This window comes from Odocoileus virginianus, chromosome 14 (genome assembly GCF_023699985.2).
Source record: "Odocoileus virginianus isolate 20LAN1187 ecotype Illinois chromosome 14, Ovbor_1.2, whole genome shotgun sequence".
In the NCBI taxonomy this organism is placed as follows: Eukaryota; Metazoa; Chordata; class Mammalia; order Artiodactyla; family Cervidae; genus Odocoileus; species Odocoileus virginianus.
In genome coordinates, this window is record NC_069687.1 from 59,604,540 (window position 1) to 59,619,925 (window position 15,386).

Sequence of the window (15,386 nt, forward strand, 5' to 3'; positions counted from 1 at the left end):
TATTACTAATAAAATAAGTCAGCCAAGAAACAAAAATACTGTATGCTATCATTTATATGTGGAATTGAAAAAAAATGAAGCAAGTGAATGAATATAGCTAAACAGAAACAGACGTGTGGATATAAAGGGCAAACCAGTAACTACCAGTAGGGAGAGGGGATGGGGGAGGGACAAGACAGGGGTAGGGGCTAAAGAGGTACAAGATACTATGTATTAAATAAAGAAGCCACCAGGATAAATTGTACAGCACAGGGAATAGAGCCAGTATTTTATAATAACTCTAGAGTATCATCTATAAAATTTTTAATCACTTTGTTGTAACCTAAAATGAATACAATATTGTAAATTAACTACACCCCAATTAAAAATAAATGAAATAAAAAGAAAGTACAACTAGGATTTTCTTACCTGTGTGCTCTGGAACCCATTCTAGCTTTGGATTCAAGGGCTGTTTGGAGGAAGATGATCTCTCTTGCCTACTTTTCCGTGTTTCCAGTTCTTATCTTGGCTTCCCTTGTGGCTCAGCTTGTAAAGAATCTGCCTGCAATACAGGAGACCTGGGATCAATCCCTGGGTTGGGAAGATCCCCGGGAGTATTCTGGCCTAGAGAATTCCATGGACAGTCCATGGGTTACAAAGAGTCGGGCGTGACTGAGTGACTTGCAGTTTTCAGTTCTTACCTTAATTGCAAGTGGCTGTAGCTAAAGACAAATGGGAAACATGAACTGAACGATTTAGAAGAACAATGTTTTCAGAGCCCAACTGTTAACTCAGCGGTTAAGTGCCTGAAAAGAACGTCAGGCTAGCTGATCAGAATTTTCATGATTAATGAGAAAAGTTGGTTTCCCTGGATCTCTGATCTAGCCCAGTGGGAAAAAGGGCAGACCACGCCTATGGCAACAATGCTCCATCCTTGCTGCTTTAGGACACTTTCAGGGAGATACCTGAGAGGGTCATTTGCTTGCTTCTCTGTCGGTCTGGCAGTGAAGCCGGCCACAAGCCCCGTCCTGTAGCAGGGAGAGGCATTTTGCAGGGGAGAAAAGCCGCCTGGTTTCCCAGGGGCACTTGGGATTAATGTGGGGTCTCCAGAGATCCCTGATGATAAGAGCCACCTGGGGCATTTTCCTCCCTTGGAAATGTTAGTTCTGTTGAGCGGAGGTGGGAACTCAGATGTTGCCAGTTAAAATAGTCACCCAGGTGATTTTTATCATCAAGCAAGTTTGGGAAGCCCTACCCTAGGGCAAGAGGACAGCTCTTGCTGGACCTTGAGCTCATGCCTGCGAAAGGGAGCGGATATAATATTTAACCACTGAAGAGAGACATCTGTTTGGAGACAGGAACAGGGCTACAGTTACTGTCCCATGAAAGATGAAACGGGAGGGACTGGGCACTTCCCTGGCGGTCCAGGGCTTAAGAGTCCATTCTTCCAGTGCAGGGGTGTTGGGTTCCATCCCTGGTCAGGGACCTAAGATCCCACAAGCCTTGTGGCCAAAATAACCAAAACATGAAACAGAAGTTATATTGTAACAAATTCAGTAAAGACTTTAAAAAGGGTCCACATCAAAAAAATCTTTTAAAATAATATCGATGGGGCTGTTCTGAAGTTCTGTAGTTATGAATGACAGATCACGTCACGGAAGGGCAAGTTTTCTTCCTGAAATCAGCTTGGGTGTGGTTGCAAAAACACAGTAGGCTTGAAAATGCAGCTATTTACTTCGCCATGGAAACCAAGGACTGTGCTGCCACCAGTGAGAGGAGGGTCTGAAGTGCATGTCCCTGAGACCCCAGGTCACACCCGATTCTCTGCCAGTGATGCGGTGCATGGAAAAGCTTCCAGGGTGTCTCTCCTCTCCCACAGCAGCGACTGCTCCCCAGATGCTGACAGCAAAGGCACTTGGAGCTGATCAGGAAAGAGCAGGACCTCAGGACTCTGCGAGACTTGCTGTGAAGTTTTGTGTCATCACAACTAGGGGTTCCTGTGGTGGGGAGGAAAACAGACCATCCTCAAATAGCTCTCTGCTTATTTCCACTGAGCTGACCCAGCAGGAAAGTGGGGTAGATTCCTGAGCATGTGGTGGACCCATCTAGGGCCCCTGCACAACCCAGGGCCCTGGAGGTCCTCTGCCATTTCTAGAGTCTTGGTTTGGGTAGGGTGTGAACAGAGCTTCCCTGGTGGCTTAGTGGTAAAGAATCCACCTCCCAATGCCTGTCAATGCAGGAGATGAGGTTTCAATCCCTGGGTGGGGAAAATCTCCTGGAGAAGGAAAGGGCTGCCTACTGCAGTAATTTTGCCTGGGAAATCCCATGGACAGAGGCGCCTGACAGTCCATGAGATCACAAAGAGTCGGACACAACTTAGCAATTAAACAACAAAACAGAGTCTTGGAGCAGCCCCTGACACATCTAAAAAAAGTACCTCCTGGCACATAAAATGTGCTCAGTAAAAACTTTCTGAATGAGTGAAGGAATGAATGTGGAAGAGAGAGTGCTTGTCATTGAATTGCAAATCAGAGGCCTCCAACTGTTGATGAAATTTATGAGAAAGCTTCAGGCTTCACTTCTCAGACCTTTGTTCTCCTAAACAAAGTTCAGGCCTCTGAATGTTCTACTCTGTTAACCACAGAAGCCCAAAGTTCTTCCATAACTAATCTGCACCAGGGGTTCCTGGGCTCTGCTTGCAGGGGCTCTCACAACCCCTCTGCCCTGGAGGCATGAGGACCATGGAGCAGGGCTGCAGCCGCATGGAGGACTTCCCTCTCAACGTGTTCTCCGTCACTCCGTACACACCCAGCGCCGCTGACATCCAGGTGTCCGACGACGACAAGGCGGGGGCCACCTTGCTCTTCTCGGGCATCTTCCTGGGACTGGTGGGGGTCACGTTCACCATCATGGGCTGGATCAAATACCAAGGGGTCTCCCACTTCGAATGGACCCAGCTCCTGGGGCCGATCCTGCTGTCGGTGGGGGTGACGTTCATCCTGATTGCCGTGTGCAAGTTCAAAATGCTGTCCTGCCAGTGGTGCAAAGAAAGTGAGGAGAGGCTCCCGGATCCGGAGCAGACGGCGGGAGGACAATCCTTTGTGTTCACTGGTATCAACCAACCCATCACCTTCCATGGCGCCACTGTGGTGCAGTATATCCCTCCTCCTTATGGCTCTCAAGAGCCTATGGGAATGAACCCCACCTACCTGCCGCCAGTGGTGAACCCATGTGGCCTCATGCCGACTGGAGCGGTGGCGGCCACCATGCCAAGCCCCCCTCAGTACTACACCATCTACCCTCCGGAGAATGCTGCCTTTGTTGACGACCAGGACCCCCCTTCCTTTGTGGACGCTGGAGATGGCAGGTAGGGTGTGTGGAGTGCAGCCGATCCCCTCCCAGCTGCGGCAGTCACAATCTGTGGTGTGTTCCGTTTGTAAGGGAGGTGGTGGGAGACTGCGGATCTCTATGTGGTCTGTTGCCGCGACGGTAGCATCGTTTTCGAGAGTCGTGCTGGGGGCTGTAAGGCATCTTGTCCTTTCTGCTTCCATTTCAGGTCCAGCCCTGATGCTGAGCAGCTAGAAGAGACACCGCTGGGAGATGAGGACTCTGCCTGCTTCTCCCCTCCTCCATATGAGGAGATATGCTCCCCTTCTCGCTAGACTGTGAGGCTGAGGGCACAACATTTTAGTTTCGTTGCTGACAGCTGAAGTGTGCTGTGCTGTGACCTTCAGAAATTAGACAGCAGAGCTGTCTAACCAGGAAGTCTTGACAGATACCATTTGGGGAGGGTGGGAGAAGTGGGAGGTTGAATCTCTCTGGTTGGTAAAAATTAGGCAGGGGTGGGGAATGTCCTTCTGATAGAGCTAGAAATCCTCTGGATATGGTTCAGGATCAGGAATTTCACCAGTTTATCCACCACCCATCCCTTTCCCAGTGGGAGACACTGGTGTCTTCATTTGAGCTCTAGCAGCCAAGGGAACCTGAGGAGGGCATGGCAACCCACTCCAGTATCCTTGCCTGGATATCCCATGGAGAGAGGAGCCTAGCAGGCTACAGTCCACGGGATCACAGAGTCGGACACGACTGGGCGACCAAGCACAGCACAGCACAGCCGAGGGAAAACTCACTACTGCTGTGACTTTGGGAGTTCCCACAGTAGTGAGAGAGGGGTGGGAAGGAAGCAGGGGACAGAAAACAGGCTCGCATGGAGATTTTCCAGTGCCTGTTCTCAGCCCCTAAAGGAGATCTGCATGTTTGTAAGAACTTGGTGGCCATCTGATGTCCCTGGAGGACTCTGGATATCTTAAAGTCTGCAAAAACAAGTGAATTAAGTGGGATATAAGAACATCTCCCATTAGAATAGTATTAGATAGCTGGATTAAACATACAAAATAAATAATAATGGGACAATGAAGTCAATAAATCCTTAAGTTATCACTGGGTCACAGCAGTTCTTCAGCAAGGCTGAAGCCCATCCACCCCAGGACAGGATCTGTGCTGGACCCAGGGGCCAACAGAACACCATCACTTCCCTTCACATAGATGAGATCTGTTAAATCAGAAGAGAGCTCCTGTGTCAACACCTGGAAAACCATGAGTCATAGAAACAATCTTTATGGTTAAGATAAGCTTATCTTCTTTATTAAAAAAAAATTCTTTGGTACCCTTAACCTCCAAGAATCTGAACTGACAACTAGAACAGACTCACAGACTTCAGAAGAGACAGATAAAACCATCAGGGCTTAAAAGAAAGTATTTTCCACAGGCTACAGAGGACAGGCCACGTGAGGAAAGGGAAGCTGATATCAAAGGAAGACAGGACACAGCAATCCTTTAGGGCTTGGGTACTGTGTTTGTATATGGAGTGATTTTTTTCTAATCTTGATCAGAAATATCTAATTTTCCAAGAATATGATTAAAATAAGCTTGATATTATTATTGTGATTTGTACTCTTACAAATTTCATCTTAGGGATGAAATCTCTGTGTATGAGGACTCATTTTCATGTTCACTGATAGAAGGTAATTGAAAGATATAATTCATTTTATAGAAACTAGCTTTATACTCGATGCACTCATGAACTACTGGACTCCTGCCTGAGGACCATCAGGTCAGGGAGGAAATCTGGGGACAAGGACATGGTGGAGCATCACCAGGGGCATCCCCACCGTCACCACTTACACACCTTCCTCCTTCTCCCTCCTCATCCTCATCCACCACACAACTTTTATTCCTGGATTTGGGTTCTGGCAAGTGGCAAGCGTAGCTCAAAAAGGGAAGAGGTCTTAGGAAAGGATATCTGAGTGTGGAAGGTGGGAGGGTAGGATAGCCAGTTTGTCACGGTGATGCTTGGAGTCCGATATGCAGGGAACTGGACTCGGTGAGGTTTAGTTCCAGGCTGCAGAGTCATTCAACACCATCTGTCCCAAGACAGAAAAAGTGCTAACACAGAGGTAATTTATGTTTTTAAAGACAGAGCATCAGAGCTGATGGCTCAAGGTGGGAGGTGGGGCTCCAAAAATAGGAATTCAGCACCTATTTACTGAGCATCTCCTCTGACTTCCCTTGGACTTCCCTTATAGCTCAGTCAGTAAAGAATCTGCCTGCAATGCAGGAGACCTGGGTTCGATTCCTGGGTGGGGAAAATCACTCCAGTATTCTTGCCTGGAGAATCCCATGGACAGAGGAGCCTGACATGCCCTAGTCCATGGGGTCGCAAGAGTCAGACACGACTTAGCGGACGATCTCATCTCATCATCTCCTCTGTGTCAGGACTGAGGCCGGCAAGTGGGGATAAATCACTGAAAAAGCAAACCCACAGAACAGGAGCTGTGGGTTTGCTCTGATGGAGCCTCTAGTCTAGAGAGGAAGACAGGTACTGATCACTTATCCCTGGTCCCAGAACCATAAGAGGGGGACTTGGACTACTCAGAAGGGTCGTCAGGGCTTCCTTGCAGACGGGAAGTCAGGACCACTGCCCTGTAGAACCCTGGGAGCAGTGTTATGCAGAGAGCCATGCCATCAGACTCCTTGGACTTCTGAGGACTATGCTGGGAGCTAAAGGAACAGAAGCTGATCCTAGACAAAGAGGAGAGTGGAACCTAGCAAGACCGGGGAGTGGGGGGATGGTACTGGAGGGCAACTTGCAGGCTGTGTATACCTTTATATTTCACTGCTGCTACAGTCCCCAAACAGAGGGGCCGTCCAACACCCAGGAAATCATATCCACCAGCTCTCTGGCTTTGAAACAACCCCACCTTGCTCTCTTTCTGTCTTCATTTCTGGGTTGCAGGATCAACATGATGGCAAGTCCACTGAGTGGCCTCTGGACTCATCCCAGGTCTCTGGCCAGCAAGGACACACTCCTGGCAGAGTTTCAGGTTTATTGTCTGGATATTTGCCTTTACTCATTCTCTCTCAGCATCTTATCAGGGCTGAGTGGAGGATCACGATTAGGGATAGTGACTTAGGATCTGCCTGGTCCCAGCTGTGGTGTCCACCCTGAGATTCCTGGTGTGGGATGTGGCCCTGGCTGTAGGTACAGGCTGAAAGGTCTGGTGTCCCAGTCAGAACCCACGGGGCCTTGTCAAACATCTTAGTCTATGTCTGCAGAGCTACTGGGACGTCGTTGAAGAGTTTTAATGAGGAGGGGGATGAGATCTGATTCTGAATACTTGCTGGTTAGAGCAAGTCCCAGAGGTGTATACGGTGTGATACTGACCTTGCTGGTAAAGTCCAGAGCACCAGGAGATACCCTCTCCTCCACCCTCCATCTTTGCTGGGGTGCCATGGCTGGGCAGGCTCTTCAATTTACATGTAGTTCCAAACAAAGCTTGTCAATCAAAGGAGACAGGTTTTTAAGAACTAAATATTCACGTCTCTCAGGAGTCAATTTGGGTTGGGCTTTGGGTTTGACACTGCTGACAGCTGGCGACCTTGACGTGGCAGGAAAGGACCACTGAAGCTGGGAAGATGAGGCTCAGGCACCTAAGGGAAGAAGTTTTCTCAAAGCTCTTAGGCTTCTTTCTCCACTCTGGCCGAGGTCTCTGCTGCAGTGTGAGTCTCATCCACTTCCTCCTGCTGGGCCCTGGGAGGTGAGTGTCTTTTGGAGACTGCCATCAGTTACCCTTTTGTTCCACTGTACCAGGCATGGGTGTAAGTTTCAAATGCACAATGTGGTTCTGCTCCAAAACAGCTTTGTAAATGCTCATCCCACATTTTAGGGGCGGGGTGGGGTGGGGGTACAGTATAAAAATAAACAGCTTGTTTGTGATGAGCTGGCCTTGGGTATCTGTCTTCAGTTCCCACTTCTGGGGCTCCTCAGCAGCCGTGTTGAGTGTTAGGTCAGCGGAGTGATGCTAAGCAGAAGCCCCACACCCCGGAGAGGGGCTGGTGTGTCTCATCCCCGAAGCATGTCACAGCCAGGCACTGTCCGCAGAGCCCACTGCTCACACCCCCCGGCAGTTACTGAAGTCCTCCTGCAAAGGCCTCCACATAACTGACACTCAGCTCCTCCTGAATAATCAATGTGAAATGAATAAATGAACTTTTCAAATAGACAACAAATAGATCAACTTAGCTCCGTTTATTATGAAAAATTTCAAAGTAGAAGAGTAGAGAGACTAGTATATGAAACCCTCTGTAGCCCTCACCTTCCCTCAACTCATGGCCAATCCTACTTCTTTTATCCCCCCGCCCCCTACCAACTGGATTTTTAAAAAGCAAAACCAAACCATCAAACCATTTCATCCTAAAAAATTTCAGTGTGTAGCTTTAAAAGATAAAGGCTCCAAAAAAATGCAACACTGTTGTTATACCCTCAAAATTTATAATTCCTTAATGTCCAAATATTTAGTCAGCATTCAACCTTCTTGATTTTCTCTATTTAATATTTTTTACTGCTTTGTTTTGTTTGAATCAGTATCCAAATGAGATTGGCTTTTGGATAAATGGATCCTAAATTTCTGTCTACATTATACTATATTTTGAGAGGCAGAGGGTTGGCATGACATGGTAGCAGAGTCATATTTATTAAATCTCGCTTTCCAAACAAAAATGTTTTTCAAGATTTTTTTCAATTCATATTTCCCTCTCTGTAAGTTCCCTGAAACTCTAGGACTCCACTGGAATTAGAAACATTTTTTTCTACTTTTAGCATATCATTAGAGAATTTTTTCCCAAACATCGTCCTAGAAAATAATTTTCATGAAAAGAGAAAGATCTTCAAGTGTTGGAGAAGTATCTGTTGCATATAATTTCAAGAGTTTCAATATCAGAAAACTGATACTCATAAGCATCTTTGGCTTAGTTGGTGAAACTTTTTAGGAAAAAAAAAAAAAAGTTTTTTCCTCCAGAGACCATAAAAACTCCTTTGAAGATTTCAAAAGTGAGAACCAGCATCTCCTCTTTAAGAAATAAAACCTCTCACTCTACACTAAAAAAGTTGTACCATCACCTGCTACAACCGAACTCTCTGAGGCTACTGACTGTGGGCCTCTTACCAATGAGTTCTCAGTTCTCAAATTAAAAACCAATGTATTTTCTGGTCTTACCTACAACTCTTCCTTTGAAGGGGTGTGTGTGTGTGTGTGTGTGTGTGTGTGTGTGAGTGTGTCTGTTCACCTACACTCTTTTATTATACAATGTGATTTATGGATTTCTTGCCCACTCACTACCTGTAAATCATCAAGATTTTATGTTCCAAGAAGTCAGCAGTTGGTTATAAAATCAACAGAGAGCTGTACTAAATAAACCTTTACTGCATTGCTCTTAAGAATTGATGACAAATCAGAAAGTGAAGACAACTCCATGGGAATGATTCTCACCTGCCTCTGGGATACCACAAAGGTCTCAGATATGGGGATTTTATTTGTCTTGAGCTTTTAGGAAGATTAATAACCAGGTGAACTGGGAAGGAAGTCAGTTTTCTAGGTTCCAGAAGTTTTCTTGTAACAAAGAATTTGTCCTCCAGCACAAAACCTACACATGTGTAAATCATAAGATACAAATATGTATGCTAGAGTCTGCGTTCACACACAGGGGGCTGGAAATGAAGCTTATGTGATTTTCCTGTTCTGACCTTTCATTAGTTTAAATGAACACATTTTTTTTAAAGGGTATGTGTGTGTATACTCTTCTTTAAATATATAGAATATCTCTTAAAGGAGACATAAGAACTGGTAATAATTATGTCTGTGGCAGAGGATGGGAGACTTCTTTATTACTTTAATTCATGCTAGTTAATAATTTTTTTTACCACGTTCATGTATTTCCTGTTCCTAAAATTATTTTCAGCATATAAGAAGAAAACTAAATGATCTGTCTCCATGTACTTTTCTGATTGGACGATAATCACTTTACAATACTGCGTTGGTTTCTGCCACACGTCAACATGAATCCGCAACAGGTATACATGTCCCCTCCTTCCTGAACCAACCCCCCACCTCCCTCCCTCCCCCCACCCTTCTAGGTTGTCACAGAGCTCACTGGGTTGAGCTCCCGGCGTCACCTTGGGGAGTGACACAAATAGCAAATCCCCACTTGCTATTTCATATATGGTGACGTATATGTTTCCATGCTCCTTTCTCAATTCATCCCACCCTCTCCTTCCCCTACCGTGTCAAGTCTATTCTCTATGTCTGCATTTCCACTGCAGAATACACTTTTTTCCTCCATGTACTTTTAATGTTTTTAATATTTCATGCGGGAGACCTGGGTTCGATCCCTGGGTTTGGAAGATTCCCCTGGAGAAGGGAAAGGCTACCCACTCCAGTATTCTGGCCTGGAGAATTCCATGGACTGTATGGTCCATGGGGGTCGCAGAGTCGGACACGACTGAGTGACTTTCACTTTTCATCTTCTTGAGTCCTTGAGTAAATGATTTTCATGGCCACTGTTGCTTATATATGTAACAAACACACAAGACACATAGAAATAAATGTGGTATATAGATGGACACAATGCAATATAATACAAATAAAACTTCTACACAGATACATACATACAGAGTCTCTGGGAGAAAGAACAGAGTTTTCACTATGTATGTGGAAGAATTTTCACACATCCATGTTGTTGCTAAAGTCCTCTGTCCATGGGATGGAACACTGACCAACATCAACCTAACAGCAGCACACAGAGTCAGAAATCTGATTCCACGTGGTTCTTTCTTTGATGGTTTGTTTCAACCCCGCCTTCGTCACACTGGGAAGAACTGTTCACAGCAGACAGCCATTCACTTACCAAAGAGCCACCACCACAGACCCTTCAGAAGTGAAACAAGGCCCCCTGAGTAAACCGGCTGGGCATCAGGAGGAGCCCCCGGGGTCACCTTTGCACCCCAAGCGGGTGTGGAGGAAACCGCAGCAGCTGCCCCCGCCCTCTTCCCTCCTGGAGTCTGTCTGGGACTCCTGCTCCAGGGCCCCTGGGGCTGCTCTGATCCCACTTCAGCCAGGAAGGATGCCCTGACCCCTCAACAGAGTGAACAGGAGCCCCACAAACATGCTTGGAATTTTTCAGGAGGCAAATAGATTGCACAGGGGAAACAGAAAGCTCTGTCTGCAGAGCACAGAGGACAGGTTGAGGCTGGAGCGTGTCTGCGCCTCGTCAGAGTCCTTCAGAGCCCACGGGCTCACCCTCGGGGGTCACCTTTCTGGTCCCTGTGCTCAAGTCGCCGCAGCCGACTTCCGAGCTCACCCTGGGGTCCTTGGAGGCCTGTGGCCGGAGGCGTCAGCGCCCTTCATTCGGGCGTTTGGCAGACATGTTTCGAAAGCTGAACAAAGTGAGCGTGTCACTCCAAAGGAAACAACTGACAGGATTTGTTGCCAATGAGAACTTTCAACCTTTCAAATGAAAATTAGAATTTCTGAAACCTTCTATTTATCATCATGAACTTGACAATTTCTCTAAAAGTGGATTTTCTTTACAGAACAGTATTGATATTTTAAAAGGTAATTTCTAAAAATTTATATAATGAAATGTTTCAACATTTGAAAGGTCTGTATAACTCAGCGAACTAATATTTTCCACATGACCACTGCAGGATATTACAAAATCATTTGTGGGGAAAATGCATTCAGAGTGCAAGACAGACCAATGGATTTTAATGTAACAGTACAAAATGTTCATTGATTCAACTTCAGATTCCACACTGCAACTAGCCTTTCAGAAATTACCACCTAGGTTTCGGTCTAGTATCCAAGAAGAATATATAGAATTATCTGAAAAACTTTTAAAATACTTCTACATATTCCTACTACACATCTGTGTGAGGCCAAATTCTCTTCATAAAACTCAATCAAAACAACATATGGCAACAGATTCAATGTAGAAGCAGATATAAGATCTGAGAGTCTGACTGTTTTCTGTTAAGTAAGATAATAAAAACTTGGCAAAAATGGAAAACAATATCATTTCTCATTTTTTTTTGCTTTGGAAAAATACTCTATTTACTACAGAAAAGGTTTATAATAATTGTAATTTTCATTTTTTAATATTTTTGAAGGTCCTGGAGTTGTTTTAATTTTTTTCCTAGCTTTACTGAGGTATAATTGACAAAAAATTGTAAGGTATCTAAAGTGTACAATGTGATGATTTGACATGTGCAGTATAATTTTTAAATGAATAAATGAATATTTTATTAAATATTATTATTTAATATTTTAAATATTAAAAATTTTAATTTCTAATAAGGTAAATAGGAAATACTGATCGTCCATAAACAAAAATTCTTTGGGCTCCTCAGTAAATTTCACAGGTATAAAAGGTTTTTAAGGCCCAAAAGGTTGAGAACTGCTGGAATATAATATTGGGGGACCAGGGGGAAGTAGTCAAATGCCCTGTGAAAGACTACAGTTCCCAGCCTCCTTTGCAGCTAAGTGTGGCCATATGTAAGTTCTGGTTAACTGGATGTAAGTAGGAGTTTTTGGAAGGGGGTTCCTTGGAGACTGACTAGAAAACAGATAGTTGGGGAATTCATTTCTTGACTTTTTGTTTTTCTTCCTTGAAGACTACAACTTATATATAATCACAGTATCTTCAGCAGTTGTCTTGAACAATGAGATGACCTTGAGGATGGAAGCTACTCCTTACAAAAATGGAATAGAAAGATAGAAGAAGGCCGGGTCCTCGATGACTATGAGGTTGCCTGGTAATTTACGAAGAGTTCTTTTAAATTAGAGAGAAAGGGACTTCCCTGGAGGTCTAGTAGTTAAGACTATACCTTCCAGTGCAGGGTGTGTGGGAGCTAAGAGCCACATGCCTCAGGGCCAAAGAAACTAAGACATAAAACAGAAGCAACATGGTAACAACTTCAATAAAGATTTTTTTTAAAAATTAGAGAGTAATATGGGAATTCCCTGGTGGTCCTATGGTTAAGACTCGTGAACTTCCACTTTAGGGGGCATGAGTTCAATCCCCAGTCAGAGAACTAAGATCCCTCAAGACACATGGTAAATAAATAAGTGAGAGAAATAAATTCTGCCGTGTTCTACACAGCAGAATCTAATTCTGCCTTCTTTAAGTGTGACAAAATGCTAAGACCAGCTACAAAGGAGCCATCTTTATGTGGATGATATAATTACTTCAAAGGTATTTCCGTGGGTTTTATTCCCATGTCAACCACTGTCTTAAGGCATGATGCTGAAAAAGCATTTTTCAGGGTTAGTATTGCAGGCACTCAGGGAGTCATTCAACTCTTTGAGTGACAAACATTTCGGAAGCCCATCCTGTTGGCAGCAGTGAACCAAGCCCTGCATACACGTGGCTCCAGAGCCCTTGTGGTCCATGGAGGAAACTGCTTCACTCCAGGACCTAGCACTGCCCTCAGAGCTCTGCTCCACACTAGGAAAACAGACTCTTTGGGGTATGGAGAGAAAAGCAGACAGCGTGTCCCCTCATTGGTATTTCCTGGGCATGACTTAAAGTTCTCTTGAATAAATTTCATCATCACCCACACTCATTGAACCAGAATGGCCCAAATAAACAAAAAGGCTTTCCTCTTCCTTCTCTTTCATTTTGATGGGTTGACATATCTCATGCTGCCGATTAGCCGTGTCAGCTGTTGAAGGCTCTCTCACGCTACATTGTTAGCACACTAACTGGCTGAATTTCAAAGTCCAGTTGTAGGAGGGCAACCCACCTTGTGCACCTGTAACTGAAATCCTCTAAGCAAAGGCAACTTTCTGCAGAACTTCAACAGTCTCCTGTTATACAGAGTCTATTACCATTTACACGGGGGCATCATAGGTGGGGGCTGGATGAAAGGGAGACACACAGAAGCCTTATGCACAGAGTCCAGTAGATTCCAAGCAGGTTCGACATCTTTGGGGTAAACAAATGTCTCCCCAACTCATTGGGCTTGGGACGGATTCAGGCCAGACCTGACCTGCACAGCCTACTGAGGCTTAAACATAATATTGTTGATGAAAAACTGCAAACCCTACAGAGTTCTATTTACTGACTCATGCTCTCCCGACAGAGACAGCAGATTTAAGTAAAAGCATAGTGCCTCTGCCACTTAATAAGTAAGCTGGGTAACCTTAGGCATGTGGCTTAACCTTGCTGAGCACAAGAAATAGTCATGTCCAAGCTCTTAAATCAAGTTATTCACTTTAGCAGATGGACTAACAAGGGCAAAAATGTACTGACATGGTATAAGAAATGACTTTTCTATTAGTTTTACCCTATCCTTTGCTATTAATTTGGACTAGACTTGTTTTCATATAAATAAAACCCCCAAATAAACTTATTTCTCTCTCACATATAATAAATTCAGAGACAGATAGTAATAATACAAGGCTTATCCCTTGTATTACATCATCAGTGGCCTATTTTTCTGCCTTCTTCGTTCAGCACCTGCCTTTCCTCTTCAAAGGCATCTCATGGCCCATGATGGCTACTGAAGCTCCAGTGTTATGTCTACAGTCGAGAAGGAAGGAGAAAAAGAAAAGAAGAAAAGGATACACTTCCTATCTGACTTGATTCGTTTCAAGAGTTTCTGGAAGTTCCACATCATACTCCTAATTCTTTGACCAGAATTTGGTCTGTGGCCTTATCAAGCTACAAGGACATCTGGGAAATGTAATTTTTAAAAATTACTGTTGTTCACCTGAAACTTTGATTGTTTCAACAATTCAACATGGTTAATCTACTGTACACCAATACAAACTATTTTTGGTGTTAAAAAATTAGAATTAAAAAAACCACTGTTTTCCATTGCAAAGGGTAAAAAGTAGAACAGATATCGGGTAATCACTATCAGCCTCTTCCATACTTGGTTTTCTCTCTCATTCACTTCAGTCAGATTCAAATATCTGCTCAAGAATTTGGAACTTTTCAGAAACTGTTTCTTTTAGATCCCTCTTGAACCAAAAATATTAATTCTGAAATGCCAAGTATAAATATAGATGCCAGATGCAAGGTTTCAGCCAAAGAAGTTCAACTTGTAAGTTTAGAAGGACAGATGCAGTCATCAGCGGGGAGCATCAGTGAGTTCCAGAGCATCCAGGTTATAAAACAGGCAACCTCGACTCCATGGATTTGCTTGTGTCACATATCTGTCTCATTCCTCTGGGTTTTTGTGGGATTTTTGGTCTCCCCCTTTGTCCCACTTGAAGGACATTGTTTGTTGTGGAAACGGTGACATTAAATTCAGATGGCAGGAGCTGGTGATATTGATATATGCAAAACAAACTGTGTTCATTCCAGGAGCTTGTGATTTAGTAAGTTTGAATTGTTCAGAGTTTAACCTGCTCCTTGAGTTTGGAGAGGACGTTGGTAAGGGGAGAGGGTGGGAAGCCAGACACCTTTGGGAGCTGCCATAACTTCTTTGGGGGCATTAGAGCTATATTTAGTGCAATTAAGTTGCTAATTCAGTAAAGACTGCATAGTTCCCTTGTGGACTGGGAGAGCAAAATGCAGCTGCTAACAGTGGTTGATTTATAATCAGGGAATGACCTAGGTACCGGGGGAAATAAGCCAGATTCTTCTGAGGACCTAAATCACTCTCTCAGCCAGGCGATCAAAACAGCATGCTCACCCTGGGCAGAGCACTAGAGTTGGGTAGCCTCCAAAACCAGGCTTGAAAAACTCCCAGTTTTCAGCAGCATTAGACCCCTGCCTCTCCCTTGTCCCTCCGAAGGATGCAGGAAGTGTAAGAGAGTCTTCAAAGGCTCAGAGATGAGTACCACGCTTTCCTTAACCTCAATCCCAGCCCGAGGGAACACACGGTTCAAAAGGCATAAAAGTGTGTATATATCCTGTGATCTCTCCCACTAGCGAGTTCGGGTCATTGAAGATCATGTCTGGGGGCAAGCAGGGCCGAGTGGAAGGGCTAGCAGGTCGTATTGCACACATCCTCAAGGGATGCCATTCTTAGCTAGTCTGACTCAGCGGTCCTCATACACGGC

At 44.6% G+C, this 15,386-nt stretch overlaps 1 protein-coding gene across 1 annotated transcript; it reads left to right on the top strand.

Annotated features, from left to right (window-relative positions):
- Positions 1-2,720: 2,720 nt before the first annotated feature.
- Positions 2,721-3,677, top strand: TMEM174 (transmembrane protein 174). Its single transcript, XM_020915866.2, has 2 exons — positions 2,721-3,346; positions 3,536-3,677. Exons 1-2 carry the CDS (start codon positions 2,721-2,723, stop codon positions 3,639-3,641), a joined length of 732 nt encoding a protein of 243 aa, XP_020771525.1. The 3' UTR covers positions 3,642-3,677.
- Positions 3,678-15,386: the final 11,709 nt, after the last annotated feature.

Excerpts from the sequence above, each read along its gene's own strand:
- TMEM174 (XM_020915866.2), top strand. The coding sequence starts at position 2,721 with ATGGAGCAGGGCTGCAGCCGCATGGAGGACTTCCCTCTCAACGTGTTC. Across the intron at positions 3,347-3,535 it reads GTGGACGCTGGAGATGGCAG|GTCCAGCCCTGATGCTGAGC; the intron begins GTAGGGTGTGTG and ends CTTCCATTTCAG.